This window comes from Apis mellifera, linkage group LG5 (genome assembly GCF_003254395.2).
Source record: "Apis mellifera strain DH4 linkage group LG5, Amel_HAv3.1, whole genome shotgun sequence".
NCBI classification, from domain to species: Eukaryota; Metazoa; Arthropoda; class Insecta; order Hymenoptera; family Apidae; genus Apis; species Apis mellifera.
The window spans coordinates 4,968,378-4,992,108 of record NC_037642.1 but is presented as its reverse complement, the minus strand read 5'-3'; the positions used below and the strand labels follow the sequence as shown (position 1 = coordinate 4,992,108).

Here is a 23,731-nt window from a genome sequence, read left to right as displayed (position 1 = left end):
TTGTTGTATTTTAAACATATTAGTAAATATTATTATAAAAATTATACATATATATTAAAAAAAAATTTTTTTTATTTTTTATATAATTATTTAACATTATAATGTATGATATTTTGGTATATGACAAAATAAAGCTGTGCCGCATTTTATAAAATGAATTGGAGATATATTAGTTTTCAATGGTATGCTAGTTATATAATTCTTTGAAGAAAGTTCAATACTATCAATATGTTGACCAGCAGTTATATAAATAGGACATATATATGTTTCTTGTATATTTTTTTTTATTCGTGAACACTTAAGATATGTAGGTGGCATATTTTGATAGATTTCATTTGAAAAATTTTCGACTAACATATTTTTTTCTAAACTCCATCGACCACCACATATATACAATCCACAAATTAAATATGTATCAACATTTTCTTCGATTTCTTTATTCGTTGTTATTTCAAAATAAAAAGCAATTTCTTCAATAGGTATATTATATTTTTTAGAAAATGTAAATAATATTGCAGAAAGAAACATTTTGCAATTAAATAATGCATCAAACCAAATATTTGTAGGACGTCCTTGATTAATCCAATTTTTAATAAAATTTGCATGTTTTAATAAATTATCGATGTAATGTGCTAAATTTTCGGCAAAAATATTGATTTGTATCTTTTTCCAAATTTTTGGAATTTTATTTTTATAGATTTCTTCAGCAAATTCTTTTATTGAATCCGTAAAAGGAAGATAACCATTTAATGTTAATTTTAGAGTATTTAATGTTTCCGTTATAATTTTTAAAATATATTTTAATGACTTAATTTCATACAGAAGAACTATTTGTAAAGGTTCTTTAGGCATAGAAGTACATTTTTCTTCAATTTCATTAATTTTAATCGAATCAAATAATTTATCATTAATATCATTGATTAAAATTAATACTTGATTTTCCTGTATTTGTTCATCTAATAAAGAAATTGGAGAATTTATATATGAAAGAAATGATACCAATTCTTTAGTTATCATAGTATTTCGAGTAATAACACTACTTTTATTATATTCAAAAATTTGAGGTAATAAATCTGATGGAAATTTCTTAATATGTTCAATTATATGAAAGTATTCACATCTTTGTGGTATTAATTTTTGTATATTATTTGAATGCATATATTGTCCATTTTCAATTATGTTAGAATTACAATAATCATTTAAAAGATGTTTTAAATATCTGCTGTCAAATTCATCTTGAATTTTTCCTCCATAATTACATTCTCCAATAAAATATAGAAGAATATCAAAAGGTACACAATTTGTATTATTTATGAAATTTTTTAATTGCATAATAGATATTTTAAGATCAGTATGTTCAAAGATATATGGTACATTCCATCCTTGAATCCTAAAATTTTTTTTTTCTTGTATAACTGCATGAAAAAGACATATTCCAAAAAGAAGTTTTAAAAAAATTTTATCTTTTCCAGGACAACCTTCAAAAAATTCTTTATTTATTATAGGTTCAGATTGATAAATATTCAATAATGCTTCTTTGATATTTAAAGGATAATCATGCATGATTTTTATACTATTTTGCAAGATACTAATTGGAAATTTGTTCGTACAATAGCTAGATAACCATAATCGAAAATTTAAAGATACATTGAAAGTGCTACAATTTTCATAAATTTTTTCAAGATAAGTTATCCAATGAGTTACTAAATGACAATTTTGTAAAAATATCCAATTTCCCTCTTTCTGAGCTTTTTGTATGAGAAATTCAGCTTTTTCTTCTTGACCTTTACTCATAGATAAGGAAATAAATTTTGATAAATAGCCTTTAGTTTTTGCATATGTAGAAATAAGAGCTAATGGTGTTATACAAGTAGGTAAAATAAATAGAAGTGGAGTTAAATGATTAGATTCTGCATATGATTGAGATATTTTCATTTTAAGAGAATAATTTTGTATATTTCCTAATATATTTTTTATCATTTGCATAATTTGTATTACAATTTTATCAGGATGTAAAATTTTTACAAGAATAAGTTTTTGAAATGTAGATAATGTACTATTCCAAGGTTCTGGTATCAAATGATCTTCAAGTGATTCAGAATTATAATATTGTTTCCAAACTTTATTATTATAACAAAAATCATCTGCAAGATTGAAAAAAGAAGGAAATGTTTTACTTAGATTATAAATATTTATCCAAGTATTATATGGAAGCCAATCAAATTTAAAATTTGGAATTGTATTAATATGATTTATGCTTGGTCTTATAAAATATTTAATTTCTTTTTCATTTGTTTGTTGATTATTCAATAGAATTTTAGAACATAATAAGAAAGAATATAATATTTTATGTTTTTCTGATAAAGATCTACAAATACTTGAATAAAAACTATGAGTAAAAGAAGATTTCAAATATTTTAATCGCTTTTCAAGAATAGTACTCTTATTTGAATCTTTAATTGATTCTCTATATAATTGCATAAACCATGCAAAAGAGAACCGATACATATGATTTATATATGGCAAAATATTTAATATATCAAATAAATCTGCACAATATTTAACAAAATGTACATAAGTATTTCGAAATTTATTTATTTTCATTGACATTGTTTTTGTTATTTCTTGTTTTTTCATAATACTTAAAAAAAGATTTTTTGATGTATCTAAACTTTTTATAGCAATTTCATCTTCAAGAATGTTTATTGTTGTAGAAGATAAAATATTTAAAATAATATCTTCCTGTTGCTTTAATACTTTTTTATTATTAGCATCTTCTATAAGTAAAGCTTCAAATTTTTCTTGAAATTTTGGCTTTTCTTTGGAAATAATAAAATCAAGAAGTCTATCTTGAAGAGCTTCATTTGTAATAGAAAAATTAATTATTGTAAGTTTGCTAAATGTTTCATATGAAAATTGAGGATTGAGCAATCGCGTTGTAATATATAATCGAAAATCAAAGGAATATTTTATAATACCAAAACCAGTATCTAAATATGAAAATTTTTCAATATTGTAAATTTTTTTTAAAAGAAAAGGATCTAATGATACTTCTAATTCTTCTCCTACATTTTCAATTAATGTAGGAATACCATTTTCAACATTATATTGAATAATTGATAAATAATTAGAATCAGTAAGTTTAATAATTTTAAGGTCATTTTTTTTTTCAATTCTTTTAATCCATTCATTTGCTTGATTTTGTGAATCAATAAATAAAGACCATAATTTGGAATTATTCATAATAATTGCATTTTCGACTGAAAAATTATTTTTAGGTAAACCTGAAAAATACCAATAGTTTATATTACTATCTTCTCCAAGCATATTTACTAAATTATAATTTTTACTATATGATATTTTTAAATCTTTTATATATTGTTTCCACTGTTCTACAATTTTATTACGAAATACAATATTATATGATGCTATATAACTTATAATTCCACAAGTTAATATCATATCTCCCACAAGATTATCATAATTTGTTTTAAGATTTTCTGCAAGCTGCATCCAACGATCTTTTTCTCCTTCTAAGCTTGCTATTAAATTTTCTGCTTTATGAAGTTTAATAGTACAATTTTCTACTTCTTTTTCTAATTTTATTTTTTGTTGCAATGTTTCTTGAAGACTGTTATTTAAATCACCAAGTTTAACATTTAATGTAGACAGAGTTTTTCGTTTCTTATTTAAAAAAGCTTCAGCTTCATTACATTCTTTTTGTGCAATAAGCAATTTCTCTTTTTTAGGAGCCACTGCCTTTGCAACTTCATCATAAGATACCATTGCACATACCCACTTACAAAGACCTTCTGCAGCACTTGATGCTTTAGCAACAATATGTGGTTTAAAATTATTATCTGTTATATATGTTTTTTTAATAATTTGTATAATATTAGATGAAATATTATCTTTATCATAGTCTTTTAAAATTTGTAAAAAATTCATATCACTTAAAATGCGTTTACTTGGACTCCAGTAATCTATATATTTTTTACCTGTAATTGTATCAATAGCTCTATCTGGAGGAACATTAAGCATCACACATATTGCAGCCATTACTAGTTTAACAGTATCAGGAGGATTTTTCATAGCTTTAACCAATGTAATATCTGTAGGTTTTAATGTGTTTAATGCAGCAATAGCATCTTCTAAGATTGGAATTGCTACAGCTAGATCAGCTTCACATTCTAATTTCAATTTTGAAGCAATTTCTGTTTTTTTATTTGCTATTTCTTCTTCTTCTTGTACAATAGCAGTTGCTTTTTCTATACTAATATTTTCATTTTCCACTTCTTTCATTGTAATAATCATTTTCTGAGCAGATGATTCTAATTGTGGTTTTAATATTGTTAATGTGGTTTTCATTTTTTCTACTTGTTGGGCTGCTAATTTTATCTTTTCTAAACCTATTAAATATCTATTTTTCATTGTAATGATATTTTTTTGTTTTTTACATATCAGATGAACATATAATTTTAACATATGTAAAAATGTAGATAATGTAACATGAATTTTTGTACCAGTTTCTTTATAATATATAATGCTTACTTCTTCTGCATAGTTATGTAATTGTATGCAAATTTTAATTACATTTGTTTTTATATTTTCTCCAATATCAATATCTTGAATATATTTTAAACCTATTTGCATAAGTGTATCTGTTGGCCACATTTCATACCAATTTAATGTACAATATTTTATTAATTCCGGATATTTATGTAAATATAATCTTATTTGATTATTTGTTGTAGCAAAACAAATTATAATATGAAGTTTACTTTTACATTGCTCTAAAAAATAATTCATTACAGCATGATTACTTATTTCTTCATTTTTATTCTTATTTTGAGCATGTAAACGTATCATTTCAATAATATTATATTTTTCTTCATTAGAAAATAGATTAGGTATTTCTCCAGTAGCCAATAAACAACAAATATCATGAAGAAAATTTTCTCCAATTTGTTTATCCTTTAAGAAAACTGTAAAATCTTGTCTTAAGTTAGCAAACTTTTGTAAAATCATTTTTATATCTTTTCTCCACATATTAAAATTACAATAAGAATGTACAGAAGGTTCAAATAATTCTTGTTGCTGCATAAAAGCAGCAAGAGTCACTAAGGATTTTCTCCCAGATCCTAAACTAGAAATGATTAATAAATTACTACCTGGTATGATCAAAATTCTTGAAATTTTTATTAAACATTCTAAAACATATTGTGATATTACAATATCGATATGCTTTTTGACATTAATATTATTATATTCATTTAAATAAACAATAATTTTATTTTTTAATTTTTCAATAGAATTAATTTCTTCATATTTTTTATTTCTATCTTTTTTTGTATCTATAAAAGAACCGAACATTAAATAATAAAAACTATCTTTTGTAATTTTATTATCAAACTTTGGTAAATAATCGAAAACTGTTTCAAATGAATCTTTAAAATATCGTTTACTAATTTCTTTAATTTGTAGAAAGAGCCATTCTTTGTCATTATTATCCAATATTCGATCACCAAAAACACGCCATATTTCATGAGCCCAAAGTCGCATAAAAGTAACTTTAGTTTCTATTGACTCTTTTTGAAGAAGACTACATCCATTGATAACTTTAGCTATATCTCTTATGCTAAATTGATATTGAAACTTAGTAGGTATTGGTCTTAAAATTTTAATTAAAAAATTATATATATCAATTGTAGCATTAGTTATACTAGTTACAGTACTTAATATATCTGCAGTAAAAGAATTTTTTTTTAAATTATTAAAAAGAATATTTGAAAATATTCTAAATATAGTATCCACAGAAGGTTCATACATAGTGTATAGATTAAAATATCTTAAAAATCTAGGACATATTTTAATTGTGGTATTAGAAATAATTGATAGTGAAAACATAATGTCATGAATAAAAATTTTATCAAGTTCATTAATATCATACAAATAACCATAATTATAATATTGTCGAATAAGATCCAAAATATTATTTATTTCTGATTTATATTCATATTTTTGTATATTAAGATCTTCTATAAAATTAATACAAAATTGATTTTTTGGAGGTCCATAATGTTTTTTCCTAATTTTATTTAATTTTGAGATTAACAATTGCTGTGTTTTGGCAGCTGTACTTAAAGAAATAAAATTAAATAAATTGGAACATATTCCTTCTGGTAATTTATTTTTTAATAAAATTTTTATTAAATAAGTTTTTCCAATAGATACATTTCCACAGATAATAAAAGGTTTTTTGTATTTTATATGTTTTAAAATTATATGATTATATTTCATTGTATTAACTGTTGGTACAAAAATTTCATTACAATCAGAATTTTCTAAAATTTTTTCACTTTTTAATATATCAATACTTCCCCAATATTTCCAATTACCAACACCTTTAAAGATATAAAAATTATCTTGTATTAAACCTTCATGAGGTAATGTTACTTCAAAATTCTTTATTATTTCTGGTTTTGGATATTTTTTGTTTATTCCACTCCAAAGTGAAATACAAAAATTATTAAATTTAATATGAGAATCTATATCTAAATTTCCTCCTAATCCCCATATTACAGATAATATAAGTGCAACTTGTGCCCATATTAAAAAATGAGTAATTTTTTCTTTTTCTTCTGTATTTTCTGATAGAGCATCTCTCAAATACATTTCAAATAAATTTAAAGTTGATATTATATAATGTAAATGACCAATAGCTAAAGTTACAATACAATTTTTTTGAATAAATTCCAAACAAGGATTTATTATCCAATCAAAGAGCTCATATAAAACTTCTTCATATTTATCATAAATATTGTGCTTAGAAAAATATGTTTTAACATAAGGTCTCCAATCAATAGAATTTGATTCAATATAAATTATACCACAAGTTGACAAAATAGCAGGAGAAATATCTTCCATACTTATTGTTTCAAAGATAATGGATATAGAATTTTGCATATTAATTTTTTCATCTGATGTTAAATATAATATTTTATTTGTATCAAGAATTGAATATAAATTCTCAATCCATATAGTATTTAAAGATCCATCAAATATTATCCATCTTTTATCAAAAGGATCATTTTTGGAAAAAGAATTAAATATTTTAGAACATATTCCATTCTTCCAAATTTTCATCTTTTTATCAAAATAACCAAAAAGATAATTAATGTCAATTGTAGTTGGAACAATTGTTTCTATTTTTATATTAATACCAAATTCAATACCTTGTTTATATAATAATTGTAAAACAATTTGAAGAATATTTAACATTTCTGTTTTTCCAACAAAAGGATTGCCAACAATCATTAAAGATTGATGAACATGCATTAATTCAAATATTTGTATAATTTTAAGTTTGAAAATATCATGAATGTAAATAGATTTGGATATACATACATTTTCAAGAGTTTTTAAAAATACTGTATAATTAGGAGGCAACAGCAAGATATCTGGAAACATATAGTGAATTATATTTCTAAAAATATGTATGTCTATATTGCAAAGTTTTGGAAGATTAATATCAATTAATGAACGTAAAAGTAATACAATTTCATTTTCATCTGGGAAGTTTTTTTTTAAATAAATTATAGTTTTAACAATTACTTTTATAGAATATAAATTAAAAATATTACATGAATGACACCACAATTGTTCAGAAAATATTTTATATAATGTAATTAATTTTGAAGTTAATAATTTTGAATTAGATATACCACCAGAAAAAAGTTTAATTTCTACAATTCTATTCATATCTGGTATCATCATAGATACTGATCTAAATAACACTTTTAAATTATCTGGTAAATTAGAATATTTAAAAAGACCTAACTTTGTGATAATACAAACATGTCCAGTTTGATTTATTTTTAATGAAGAACCTTCAAATATTACGACTTTTAAATTTGTTGCTATAATTTGAAAAATAGAAGTAAGAGTTTGTGTAATTCTTGATAGAAAATCAGTTTTTAATGTCTCAAAATTTTTAAAACAAAGCCATGCTCCAGAAGAAATGTATCCCTTAAATATTTGAGATAAAAAGTCATAAGATATTATATTAGTACAATTAAAAATATGAAATTGTACTGCAATAGCTTTTGCTAAACTCTTAATTGTTTCTGATTTTCCTGAAGCAGGTGGTCCTACAATAGCTCCAAAGAAATGATATTTATATGCTTGCATAAGAGTATGAAAACATCTATCTGTCAAAGGAGTATTAATTATACATTGTTTGTAATAACCATATTCATATCCATATTTTATAGTTATATCAAAGGTTGATATTTCTATACAATTTTCTACTAAATAATATTGTAACTGTGCAATCCATTCAAAGTCTGTAGATTTTGAAATATTTTTATCTAATAATAATTTAATAATGTCTTTTTGTTGAATTAATATAACAATTAAAGTCATTAATAAATTTCTCAATCTTTTTATTGAATAATTTTTTAATTCATTAATTAAACTATTTAAATGATTAATATATTTTGAATGTAAAAAATTTAAAACTTTAAAATCAAATGATATAAAACATTTGTATATTTCACTAGTCCAATAAAGTTGAAAAGAACAAACAATTGCCATGCTTGGAAAATTTATAATGCTATTGTATGCAAATGTTTTACTAAATATTTCATAACATTGTAAAATATTATTTTTTATTGTGGAATTTATTTCTTTCTCAAAATATGTCAACCATTTCTCTTCATGATCATATTGTATATTAAGTAAAATTGATTTCTCTAAATGTAATTCTTCATTATAATCACCAAAAATAGAATAAATATAGTTTTCTTTATTAATTTTTATTTTTTGTATATTTTCAAAACATTTTTGTATATACATATTTGATGTTTGTAAACTGTAAGGTTTAAACAATATTTCTTCTATTTCATTATCAGAAAGAAAATAAAATCTTGGAAAATATAATCTTTTAGTTTCTATATAATTTTTTAATTTTTGGTATATATATTCAAGTGTTTTAATAATATCAAGTAAAGATTTTGAAATTATTGTATTACTAACTTCTGCAAAAATGGGAGTTTTTATGAGTTTATCTTGAATATTTTTCAAATTTTCTTTGGTTTTTTTATATAAAAAAAATTCTTCCGATAAATGTACTTCTATGCTAGGATGACAAAAAGTAGAATTTAAAGAAAATAACAATATTTGTATATAATCCCATTGATTAATAATTTCTTGAATTTTAGTAAGAGATATAAAAAAATCAGTCATTGGTGAAATTATTTCTTTAACAAAATTTGAAGTTTTCATTTCTTCTATTATTATAAGATGATCTTCTAATAGTAACTCTATGTCATTTAAATTAGAAAATGTATTCATTTCAGTTTGTTTATCAAAACTTATTTCAAAAGAAATTTTATTCCATTCTTTAATCATTTTCATTAATTTCTGTTGCATCTCTAATTCTTTGTTAGCACTTATACTAATAGCTTTATATTTCTCAATATCATTCATTAAATTATATGAAATAATCTTTCTTAAACTAGTTCCTGCATTAGGCATAAGATTAAACTTACATATTGCAGACATTTCTATCCAATGTCGTTTTTGTAAAGCCGGATTACACATACATATTACTAATGGTAGATAATGTTTAAAATCATTTATATTATTAAGTGCTTGCCAACATAATTTTAATGGTGCAGGTTGTTGCATTGGATCTGGATCATCTGCAATTCCAGAAAATTTAAAATGTTTGTTCAATGTTGTGTCCATTTTAATCTTTATTTTAAATGTTTTGTTCATTTCAGTAATTTTTTCAAAGTAATTCAATGTTTTGCTTTCTATAATAAGAGTATCCAAATATTCAAAAGGGCCATCTAACCATACAGAATGATCTCTTTGCCATTGATAAATAATATAAATAAGATCATAAAATGATATGATTATTTCATGTAGTTCAATTACATTTAAAAACTCAGTTTCAGAAAATTTAAATAATGTTTCTTCTTTATTAATTTTTTGCATTTCATAATTAATTTCATTTATTTGTTTAAGAAGATTTTTATAATATTCAACATATTCTTCAATTTTATTTATATCATCCATATTATTTAAAACATCAAGTTGAGGAATAATATTGTCAATGTTAATATTTAAGTTATTTATTCTTTTTTGTATATCATCTTCTAATTCATTTTTCATTGCCTCACACAAAGTATTACTTTGTTTAAATATTGGCTTAATTTCATACAACCAATTAATAGTTTTTTTATTTAATTGAATGTGATTATGTGATAAAATTGTTATTTCTGATAATATGTTTAACATATATATTGAGTACTGTATTTTATTTTCTAATTCTTTCATTAATATTTGTGATGCAAATGAAATATAATCAATTAATTCAATTAAAAATTGTGGATTTTTTGGTATATTTAATGCTTTTGTTTTTAAATTTTCAAAATCTAAACAAATAGTTTGATTGAATTCTTGATGGTACATAATAAGTTTATTTAGCAATATATTTTTAATATCATAAAATTCTTTCTTTAAAGATTCTTTAGCTTTGCGTTGTTCTAATTTTCCTACTGTATGATATGTATTTTCTATCATTGCATTTAATTTTTTTAAATAAGTATTATATTTCTTTATATGTTGAATGTATAAATCAAAATCTATTTTCTCTGATATAAATAATAATATTTCTTTTTTTAAAATAGATGTACAAATAGGATAAAATTTTTCAATAATATTTTTTATATGATTGTTTATACTTTGAAATAAATTATCAAGAATAATTTGCAATTTTTTATGAGATTCTTGAATATAAGAATCTGGTAATTTTATTTTAATATATTTATGTAATATTTTTATATTAAACCATTTTTCAAATGGTATTAAATCTTGAGCAATTATTCTAATTTTTTCAATTATATTGTGATATACGGAAAATATTTCTTTAATAGAAGGACTAAGAAATAATTGACCATCTTGCATAATTAGTTGAAATTTGATTTGAGGACAATATTTATTACTCATGATATTTAATATATGATCGATAGATCGTATCATAAGATTTAAAATTTGTTGTACAAAAACATGTGTTATACATCTTATAATATTAGGTAATTTTTCTTTATTAATTTTTTTTAAAATTTTATTTTTTACTATAGTTTTTAATATCTCGTTATAAAATTGATTTGTTACTGCCAATGATCCTTTTTTTATGTCATTGTTGATCGTATTTTGAAAATCAGTTAATGACATAAATCCAAAATGGTGATAATTTTTAAAATTACAAATAATTATTGGAAATTTAACTTGTGCTTGATTTATAATAATTTTTATTATTTCTAAATGGAGATAATATTTTTTATTTAATAATTTACGATGTTTTAAAAAAATATTATTTTTAAAAATTTTTTGATCGTCTATAAATTTGTAGTTTGTATAAGTTATTTCAGGAAAGTAATTTTCATTTTTTTTATGATTTGATAATATAATTTTACTAAAAAAATCTTGCATATCTTTAATATATATATCTTTTACTTCTTTTAATATTGATTTCATTAATGAAGAATATTTCTTTTTATATTTATTTGGTAATAAATTTAAAATATTCATTTCCCAATCAATAGGAAATTCCTTAAAGAAATTCAAATACATTTTCATTTCATCACTTATTAAATTATCATTAAATAATAAAATATTGATATTTAAATTATTTAAATAATATATATTTACCATATTTATATCCATGTTCCACAAATGTATAATAATAATAAAAATATATATATTTTTTTTAAATTTAAACTTATACAATGAAATAGACAAAATTCATACTGTGGGTAGAAAATGTTTTATCAATACTTAAACATTAGTGTATTCTTTAATAGATATAAGTGTATGAATATTATTATTGAAAAATGTTTGATAATTTATATGAATTATGATATTTTTTTAAATTTATTACTAATTATTATATTAATTATAAAATTATTATAAATTTATTATAAAATTTAAAGTAAAAAATAATAAATCTTTATAATACGATATTTTATTATTTTTAACCTTAAAATATATAGCATATATATATTTTGAATATGAATAACATTAAACAATACAATAAAATACCTAAATTAATTAATTTAATTTTAATATAAATATTATATACATTGCAATTAAAAAAATATACATTGCATATTAATATACTAATATTTAACTGGTTATATTGTATATTAATATAATATATTAATATTTATCTAGGTTTATCTTATATATTAATATAATTAATATTAATATTTAACTATGATTTATTTTATAAAAATATTTTAAAATTTTATTTGTAGTTCTTTTTCATGTAAAAAAATATAGTAACATATACACGATAAATACATGTTTAAATACTATTTCAGTTAATGACATTTATCAGCTTTACACAATATTTTTATGGATAAGAATTTTACAATAATTTTCCATTTATTATGTTATTACATTAAGAAAAACATTTCAATTTATTCATTTACATAAATTAATTATTGTACACTTATACCTATATATACATATATATATATATATATATATATATATATATATATATATATATATATATGAAATATATTTATATGATTAAAAATTTATTATGAAATACTTTTGTTAAGAAAGAATAAATAAATAAGATTTATAAGTATGAGTAATATTTATATACAAGAACCACCTACTACCGGTAAAGTAAGTATTAATAAGTGATATTTCAATAAATTGCATATTTGTTTTTAAAAATATAACCTATATATATTATTTATTTATTTTTGTATTTCTATATTAAATAATTTATAATTTATATAATATGATAAATTTTATTTTATAAGAATAAATTTTTTTAAAAAATATATTTAAAAATATATATATTTTTTAATATATATATTTATTACAATATATTTATTAAATAGGTAATGATGAAAACAACTGTTGGTGATATTGATTTAGAATTATGGACAAAAGAGGCTCCAAAAGCATGTAGAAATTTTATACAATTATGCATGGAAGGCTACTATGATAATACTATATTTCATAGAATTATTAAAGGATTTATTGCACAAGGTGGCGATCCAACAGGTACAGGAGAAGGTGGTGAAAGTATATATGGGCAACCATTTAAAGTTAGTTTATATATAAAGTTAAAATTTTATTTGATTTATTAAAAGAATAATTATAAAATATATGTGTATTAGGATGAATTTCATACAAGATTACGTTTTTGTCGACGAGGTTTAATTGCTATGGCTAATGCTGGAAAAGATGATAATGGTTCTCAGTTCTTTTTCACTCTTGGTTCTACACCAGAATTACAAAATAAACATACAATTTTTGGAAAAGTTACTGGAGAAACTATATATAATATGCTGAAACTTGAAGAAGCACTTGTAGATGAGGTAAATTTACTTTTTTATAGAAATTTATTATATTTTTATAGATAATAAATAAATAATAGTAAATTTTTTATAAATATATTTAAATTAAATTAATATAAATATAATTTTTTTAGGATGATAGACCATTTTATCCACCAAAAGTTATAAAAACAGATATATTGAACAATCCGTTTTCTGATATTGTCCCAAGGATAATAACAAAAAAAAATGAAGAAATAAAGGATAATTCAAAAACTAAAACATCAGGAGTAAAGTAAAGAGATAAATGATTATTATATTTCATTCCATTAATAACATTTTTTTATAATAAAATCTTTTATTACAGAAATTTTAATCTTTTATCATTTGGCGAAGAAGCAGAGGAAGATGAAGAAGAATCTGTGATATTAAATAAAAAATTTAGTAATAAGGGCAAATCAGCTCATGATCATCTAACTGATCCAAAATTAAGTGCACAACCAGCTATCGAACCAACTGGACTTCCAAATAAAAAAAAAAAGGAAGATCGTAGTAGTGATTGGGAAAGTGATGAGGAAATGAAAACTCAAGAAGAAATGGAAATTATAAAAAAAGAAAAAGAGTTGAGTTTTATTTATGCTATAATTATGTTTTATATTATGTTTTATATTAGATATGAATTTTATTTATAATATCGTATTTTTTTAGAGCAATGAAAGAAAGAATAAAAAGTAAATTGAGAGATACAAAAAAAGAATCTAAAAAAGTAGAAAATTTTAAAGTAGATGATGATGAAGGTGATAAGGATATAAAGGATGATGAATATTATCTTGGAAAGGATAGAGACGAAGAACGTAAAAAAAAAGTGTACGTTTTATGTTAATATTTTTTACTTTAATATTTGTTTATAATTGTTTATAATTTTTAATACTTTAATATTTGTTTATAATTCACATTTAAATATTTAATTAAATATTATATAAATATTATATGTATTATTATATGTTTAGAGAAGAAATAAAAAAAGAAATTCAGGATTTAAAACGTGATGTTAAAAATGAGAAGAAAGCAAAAGAAGAAGATAAAAAAATGAAAGAAATTCAAAAAGAAAAGAAAGAAAAAAAAGTAGAAATTATGAAAGAATACATAGATACTCAAGAAAAATATAAAGAAGCAAAGTTAAAAATACCTAAGAAAGGAAAAAGCCGTGAAGACTTTACAATGGAATTATTAAATAAATTTAAATCTAAACTTCAAAATGCTAAAGAAAGTGTAAGAGAAACATCACTAAGTCCAATAAAAAAAGAAAACATTAAAGATGAAGATTTTGATCCAACTGATGAATCTTGGATGGTACATGCATTACATTGTGAAGAAAAAATACCTGTTCTTGCCAAAGATGCGAGTACAAAAGATGATGATTGGTTCGAAATTTATGATCCTAGAAATCCACTTAATAAACGACGAAGAGGAGAAAAATCATCCAAGACAAAAGATAATAAAAGTAAACGTATCGTCTCTCGCAAGTAATATGTATCATAAATAGTATTATAGAAAGAGAACATTATATGTAAGTATAGAAGATAATTCAATATAGAATATAATATTTTTACATAATTTTCTTTTGTGTACAGAATTATGTGTGAAATATATATTAAATATATCTTCTTTTTTTAACAAAAATTGAAAAATATATTTATTAAAAAAATATTTTCGAACATTAATTTTTTTATTATTTTTAATATTCAGCATTTTGTAGCATTGTATTAACTAAAAAGAAAGAATTACATATATTTCTCTCGTATCATTCCGTATGATAATGTTTATCACACTTTAAAAGATAATTTCAATATTTTGATGGTAAAGATGGATAACGGTGTACCATGATTTTGAGCAAATAGATGTATAGATCATAGCTTATCCCTGGCACAGTAAAACTTGATAAAGCACTGATACAAAGCATGACATATTCCTTTACTGATTCAGTTTATCTGTTGACGGCGAACGATACACATCGTGCATTTATATACGTATAATTTTGTGATCAAATAAATGAAATTAACTAATGAATTATATATTTATTAAATGTCAAGGAAAGTAAAGTTAAATGATTTTTTTAAAAATAGAATAATTTAAATAGTTTTTTTATTTATAATAAATAAAATAAAAATTAAATTTTTATTATTAAATAATATTGTTTTTTTTATAATCAATTTTTTTATAATCACGTTTTTCTATCTTTTTTTTCTATCAATCTAATCTAATATTTTTATTAATAATTCAATCAATGATTTGTGCTTGTGCGTTTTATAGTTTTTAACATTATTCATAAAATCTGTGAAAATAGTGATTCTAAGTGTTTTATGCCGCGCTTCTTCAAGGAAAATGCCAACGACGCCATTAAAAATAGATATATTTGGTATGCTTTGTTTTGTTTATATATTTTATCAATCATTTTTAAAAATAATAATTATATAGTAAAATAATAATTGCTATATTTCTTGATAAAATGTTTCGATTTTATAAATTTTATAAAATCATTGTCTTAAAATAAATGATTTATCGTGTATATGTATTTATCATTTATTTTTATATTTATTTTTGAACAATATTAAATTTAATATATTGCCAAATTAAATTGCGTATTTTATCTACTAAATCTTTTATTATGTAATAACTTCTTACGTTTTTCTTTACCACGTGGTGTCGTGAAATGTGCACTTTACGAAGTATATATACATACTATATATCGTAATCAAGTAGTAGAGCTTTAAGCACAGCTTATCAAAATCGTTTTAGCATTGATAGGTGAATTAACTAATTATACAATGACAGTATTTATTTAAACCACTGTAAGTAGCCAGGAAATATATTGTCCTTTGAAACGAAATACATATAACACATTCATTCTTTAATTGTATATTCTTCTTTAATGTAGCTCATTTAATTGCACAATAATAGCATAAATAATTCTTTCTTGTGATAGAAAAAATTTTATTTTTAAATTTTTATTTCTCTTTTTTAAATTTATATAAAAATTTTAATATGCATGCGTCACAATAAGATAAGAAACTAGTAGAAACTTGGAAGAAACAATTTGATGCAAATAAAATACAAATAACAGATGTGCGCTGTAAATAGCGCAAAACTGCGCCATTTTTATCATTCAGTATATTGAATGATAATGATTTCATCGAATATGATTCTTTTTTTATTCTATATATTCAATAAATAATTATGTACAACATTCGTACATTTTTAATTAAGTAAATAATATCATAATATTATTTTGGTATATATATATATATATATATATATATTTTTATATTTACGTATAAACATATAAAATAAATTAATTTTTGTTATTTCTCTTCATAATATATTTTATATTGTTTTTATTTTTATTTTGTTTATTTTATATATGAAAAATGATGGATTTTTTTTACAATAAATTAAATCGGATAAATTAAATAAAATTACAATTATGTATTCTACTTCTACGTTTGTTTATAATTTATTCGATAAAAATTCTATTATAGATATTATAAATTTACGATACGAATGGATGTCGTCATAATTGATTACTATTTATCGCGAATGTATTCAAAATATACTTTATTTGCGTTGTTAAAGTCGGTCTCAATAAGATAGTGACTTGAAATATTATATAAATTGTTGTTATTCGTCGGCATCGTATCAAAACGTTGCATTTTTAATTGTAAAGAAAATCATGGAAGTTTTCATTATCTCTATAATTGTTGATTTTACATATATGTAGAATATTCTGTTATTTAAATAATGAGCCAGAAAATATATATATATATATATGTGTTAATCTTTTTCGAACGTATATCATAAGATTGACAAAGAAAGAAACTTTATTATATTTATTTTATATTTGTTTTCTTTAAAAAATATATATCACGTTACAATCTTCACGATTGTCTTCAAAATCATTTTAAATTTTTAAATAACGATCAAATAACGCAAATCAAGAATTATATATCTAATACAAAGTTATAAAAATAGCGTATTAATATGCGCAATTATAATACGATGGAAAGAAAGAATTACAAAGAATTGTGTGGTGTAATTTAAAGTAAGATATTTTGAAGATATCTAGTTAAATTATTTACAATACTTATGTATCATAATGAATAAATAAATGAGCACTTTTTTCGAATGATTTATTTATTTACCTTTATATCGAAAATGAATTTTATTACAATAAATAATTTTAAGCTTTTTGGCAAAAAAATTATTAGAAAAACTATAATAAATAGAAGTATAAAATAGAATATATTCGATCGTAATTAAAGAAATTGTAACGTTTATCGAACTAGCTTAAACATCATTCCTTTTATCGTTTTATTTTCTGCTATTCCTTTTTTTGCAACCGAATCAAAAAATTCTTACAAGAGTTTTATAATTCGTAGACGACGGTGTTCGCCCAAGAGATTGGCAACCACGTAGATCTCAGTACAAGGTTCCTCTGAGATTATTTCGATTGTGTTTGTTGGGAATGTTCCTTCCCGCGGTATTAGTAGCAGGGCCGATGTACTTACGATATCGTGTCTATTCCGAGCAACTGTACCCTTTAACCGTCTCCGATCAAAGGCTTATCGACGCAAAAGTATCTACCACTTGGTGTCAGGTACGTCAATTTTTTTTTTATTTTTATCTCCAGATATTCTCTTCTTATTCCGTTTTAATCCATTCTACGTCTCGGTTGGAAATTTGTGAAATAAAATACGATTATCAATACGAGAAACGATTCTTCGCAGAGTCAGATGATCAAAGTTAATACCACATTTAATGCCTATTTGATGAATGACGAACCAAAAGTGAAAAACGAATTCCTACCTGTCTCTATGACGAGACATTTGATTTTAGAGGACGACATGAAGGAATATTGGGGCTTCTATCTTCTTCGGGGTAGCAGTGTTACCGTGTCTACTTGCGTGAGGTAATATAGGTGATGAAAATAAAAAAAGCAATCGAGATAAAGCGTGTAAAAATTGGAGTATTGATTAATAAAAAGAAAAAAAGAATTAGATCTATGGTATATTTTATGATAGATGGCCTGGCGCTTCTTTAACCATGATTCGTGGCCACAAACATCTTCACGAATGCGCATTCATCGGTGATGATAGTAGCGAAGAATTGGAGGAACTTTTGGAAGTTGCTAAAGAGACTGGTTTTCTTGCGACGAACAATTCGTTTGAGGTAATTTCATTCTTGATTTGCGAGATTAAGGGAAATAAAAGAAAGAGAGAGAGAGAGAGAAAAGTAACGGATTTAAATTCGTTTCGTAGAACGAGAGTCCTAGCAACGAGCCGGAAAAGATGAAGAGGGTTCAACAAGGAGTACAGTTTCATCACAAAGATCATCTCTCGAACAATTCGAAACATACGATGAACGCTATGCCGCATCATTACAACAGTCACGAGTTAGATGCCAAGGCTATGAAAGTGATTCTCACGGAACTTTTTGCCAAAACGCTCGATACAAAGAAGAAGCAAAAAGAGAATCCGCATCATCATTACGAAGGTACTTTCGTAGAAACGGATAATATCGATAAACCGCCCGTTCAATCTTCCCGTACCGATACGCAAGAGGGCAGAAATAAACAGATGGAGAGTAAATTGATTAAAACTTTCGAAGCAGTTTTGAGGAGGCAAAGCGTAGCCAGTACCACAGCCGACGATACAGGCGATTTAATAAAAAAGCATGGAAAGTTTGTGCATAGAGATACTATACGAAACGAGACGACGAGCGAAAGGAAAACGAAGGGAACGACGATCGAGTCTAAGGAGCCAACATCCGGGGAAGTGTTTCGAGATGTTTTGGACAAGATTAATTCGTTGGGTTATCGGGGTAAAAAGATTCTGAAGAAACTGATGGACGAGATTGAGAAGAAAGGCCCGGAAGGGGAAGCTTTGCGGCAGGCGGTGAACAAGACGATGAACGATCGCTCGCTTTCGAATGCCGAGAAACGCAGAAGACGAAGAGATCTGGTTTTATCCTCCCCTCTTCACAAGGAATTAACGGAGGAGGACGAAGATGACGATGCAGCTCTCGAAGAGGTAAAACGATTTATGTTATCGATTTACGTTATTTAAAAATCTATTCGATCGTATATAAATATTTTTTTTATTAGGAAGTTTAAACATTAAACTTTAAAGAGCGGCATTGAAGATTGTAGGAAATTTCCCGGTAATAAATAAGCGGCGGCAAATTTTTGGCTCCAATAAAAAACAGCTGCAAGCATTATTGCGATAACGTTTCGGAGCAATATTAAGTACGAAAGAGCATGATATTGTTTAAGCGTTGACTTATGCTTGGATTAAATTTAATTCGTTCGCTCGGATGGAACATTATTGTCAATTATGTAAATATTTGGATGTCAGACAAGTCGATAACTAGTCCAATTTAGATCATAATTGACGTTTTATCGCGCGCATGTGCATAGTTGGCAATACACGTTGTATTTGTATTGTTCTCATTAACGATTAGCAAGCCATATAATTGCTCGATCTGCGATATCTCTTTTAATTACTCATATGGATTTTCATCGAGAATGTACGAGAGTTTTCTTATCGGAATATTTTCGAGGCAATGTTAATATTTGTATCAGGGATACTTTTGCTTGGGAACGTTAAAAAGAGAGAAGATGAATCTTCTTGTTTTGAAAAACAAATATTTTCTCGATATGCGATATCAAGAATGGGAAGGAAAAAAAATTGAAGATTATAAAAGGATTAGGGGAAAGATGGATATTTATTTCATAAGAGGATAATATCGCGTGATTTTCTACGTAATTGTATCGTAAATTCGATTGATTAGAAAGATTATTTTCTACGATGGATTAAGATTTTTTTTAAATTATTTCTACATAATGTTTAATTGAATATCAGGATATGTTGAACCCGGATGGCATAGCCGAGGACAGAGGCACCGTGAACGAGACAACGTTGAACGATAGAAGCAATTCAGAATTTTGGAGCTCGTTCAGCAGTTCAGAGGAACGGCTTCTTGATTGCAAAGGATTGATTTTAAATTTACCTTTAACGCCGCATAGACAATGTACTCCGAGACACGAGAGCGAACATACGGTCGCTTCGTTTGCCAACACGATTACATATAGGTATATATGCATATAAACTTTTATAAATATTTATGAATACTTGAACCGATAACAAAGATAAACTTTTAATTCTTAAAAGATAAATAGCTATTTAGATAATGGTTCATTTTTGGAAATATTCGCAAAGATATTATTTTTGAAAAATAAAGTGCTGAGAGTTGGTTGGTTAATGAAACTATTAATTTTTGTTAATTTTTAATTGAAACGATTTATCAATAGTTTACAAATGATAAAATATATAGTTTCGAGGACTTTGCACTTCAATATTTATGAAGATAATAATAAGAGCGTAAAGTGGAATGCGATTTTAAAGAATAAAAAACAGAAAAATGTTAAATAAACGTTAACAGACGCTAGATAATATTATAACACAAGATTTTTGATAACAAATAATACAAAAAATATATAAAATTACTCTATTAAATTGTGTAAAAATCTAAAAGTTTTAAATTTAAAAAAATATGTTAAATAACATCTGCGACACATATTACGTATGTACATTTTTATACATACATACGTAATTGATAAATTATTCAATAACATTGAATCGAACTTGGATCTCAATATTACACTTTATTGCAATTGTTTAAGGTTTTATTTTTTTTAAGAAAAATTTAATATGAAAAATAATATAGAAATATATAAATTTCGATATTTGATTCGAATGATCGATATTATAGATTTTACTATTTTAATATATAGATATATAAACATATAAATCGTGATAAACATTAATTGCGATTCTCATTCTAAATATTTTCTCAAACAGTCAAGCATCTACAGAGATAAAGCTTTAATAGATCGATACGATTATATATCAAATATAAGCAACAAATATATTTTCAGAGTGCCTACAAACGGATATTATTTCTTCGTGTTCAACTCTGAAAACGAGATACAACCGAATTATCTAAGGGTGCGGTTCGATCTTTTGAAGACGGTCTACAACATCTCGAACCCGGTACACGTCTGCAAGAATAGCACTATGGAATGTTCGCTGCCTTTTAAAATCTTCAGCAATGAGAGGACAGTGTTGGAATTGCCGTTGAATGGCAATGACTCATTATGGAACGAGGAATACGTAGTGGTATCCACGTGTGAACCAAGAACGTCTATTTATTTGCTATGCATTATATCGGTACCTTTGCTTATCCTTATATTTGCATTTCACTGACAACATGACGAATCGTGTGAGGAAAGGACAGTATTTTAATCTCACAATAAGAACACTCGCATAAAATGCTCACTTGTAAATATTTTTTAAGATTAAGATGCGAAGACAAACCATTGTTAAAATGGTGATAACGTGACAGTATTTTTTTTTTCTTTTTTTTTTCTTCTTCTTTTTTTTTTTTTTTTTGTACGTACCTTTGATCGGCGGCTACAATGCTTTATTGTATATTTAGAATAGTCAATCGAATTGTCAATAATATATCTGTTTGATGATTGATAGACAGAGTTTTTACATCACAGGAAATTAAAAAAGCATCTTGATTTAATGTAGAAGTATACATTTACATCAAAGATGCATATAAATAATACGAAAATGATTAATAAATTGTTAATGGGAAATTATAATATAGGCATTTGTTAACATCTCTTGACATTTATAGATACGTTGTAAACGTATATATATATGTATATATATATATATATATATATATTGTTAATACATGTTAAATTTTTGTGTTGTATCTGATTTATTGATAGATTAGGATCGTACGTTTATTACGTCAATAAATAGTGAGATATGTTTTGACTCTTTCTTCTTATCAGCGGCAAAATATCATTTTACTTTATTATACTTTATTTTTAATTAACAATACAATGATCGATACTGATCGATATCGGTGATTTTTCATGAATTTTCTTTCTCAAGTGTTAAATTACTAGTCTGCACAAAAAAATTACCAATCTTTAAGTCGATTATTGTCAGATAAACGGAAAAATTTTCCATTGTTTCAAGTATCGTATCGAATATTACATACATATACATATACATATATGTATAGACCTAATGTTTATTCGATAATCATTTATCTTATTTATTATAGTCTAATATATTGTAATTTATATATATGTATCATATTGAAATAATTTATAAATTAGCATCTCTATCGCGATTCCTGTTCTTTATGAGATTAATACGCAATCAATAACAAATATATAGAGAATGTAGAGAAAATTTATATATTTTCAATAAAAAAAAAACAAAAAAGAAAAAGAAAAAGAATCTAACAAACCATATGATGGAAATATTCCACCATTCGCACTTCCCACTTCCAAAAGTACGATCAATGAAGGATAACTTGATATAATAAAATATGGGTTTTCCCACATAAAAATAACCGAAGTAGCGTGACCGAAACTGATGCTAATTAAGGATATCAGGATAATCCTTTACCTCTTTCAACGTCTTAAAAATTAATCTCCTATCTGTCCTTCTAATCCGTCAGATTAATACTTCATGCCGATGCAAGAGACTCCCGACAACTTGACCCTACGATTCCATCCCCGTGGGGGTGTGAGGGAGGACGATTCTGGGGGTTTCGAGGGCGGGGCATCCCTTATCAGCACCGAACACTCGTGCTCCGCGCAGCCTCCGTGGCTTCAATGACTTTTTGAAGCGAATTCACCGACTCACGGCCTCTCGTTCTTGGACGTGGACGTCCTTGTTCGATACCCATCTTGGAATATTACCGAAGGATATTTTATCTCTTCTCCTCTTGTAACAAGAAACTCGATTTTGATAAAAAAGAAAAGAAAAGAAAATAACTTTGTCTTTTCTATGATAGCAGCTTTCGTAAGCTGGTGACAAGGTAAACGGATTACGACGAAAATATGGGAGACAGTTGGAACGGAACACTCGTGCGAGAAGGAGAATCGATGAAAATGTTATCTACGTTTTAGCGAAGAACTTTATTTACGAGAAATTTCCATATAAATTCTTGATTTATTTGGATTTTTTTAATGAATTAAGAGGAGATAAGTGTTTCAGTGTTTTGCCTCCAATAGATTGATTCTTTCATTTTTCCCTTCAATTTTAATTTCTTGCGTACCGGAAATTGGATAATTTCGAATCAAAACGAATCAACGTTTGTCTGGTTGGAGACGCACGTGGAAAACAAACACTAATAATGGAATTAATATAGGGCGGCTGGTTGACAGCGATAACGAAAATTGATTTCACCCTCCACCCCCTGCCCTCGTGGCT

The 23,731-nt window shown here is 24.4% G+C and overlaps 2 protein-coding genes across 2 annotated transcripts; one reads left to right on the top strand and one right to left on the bottom strand.

Annotated features, from left to right (window-relative positions):
• Positions 1–52: 52 nt before the first annotated feature.
• On the bottom strand, positions 53–10,187 carry LOC113218800 (dynein heavy chain 7, axonemal-like). Its single transcript, XM_026440984.1, has 2 exons — positions 9,552–10,187; positions 53–7,460 (listed from the first exon to the last, which is right to left on the bottom strand). The coding sequence occupies exons 1-2, from the start codon at positions 10,177–10,179 to the stop codon at positions 97–99; spliced, it is 7,992 nt and encodes a 2,663-aa protein (XP_026296769.1). The 5' UTR covers positions 10,180–10,187; the 3' UTR covers positions 53–96.
• A 2,381-nt stretch (positions 10,188–12,568) lies between these two features.
• LOC725211 lies at positions 12,569–22,276 on the top strand. Its single transcript, XM_006561072.3, has 13 exons — positions 12,569–12,708; positions 12,930–13,139; positions 13,212–13,412; positions 13,526–13,665; positions 13,738–13,992; positions 14,079–14,237; positions 14,381–14,880; positions 17,807–18,024; positions 18,155–18,336; positions 18,449–18,596; positions 18,686–19,456; positions 20,288–20,517; positions 21,364–22,276. Exons 1-13 carry the CDS (start codon positions 12,667–12,669, stop codon positions 21,689–21,691), a joined length of 3,384 nt encoding a protein of 1,127 aa, XP_006561135.1. The 5' UTR covers positions 12,569–12,666; the 3' UTR covers positions 21,692–22,276.
• Positions 22,277–23,731: the final 1,455 nt, after the last annotated feature.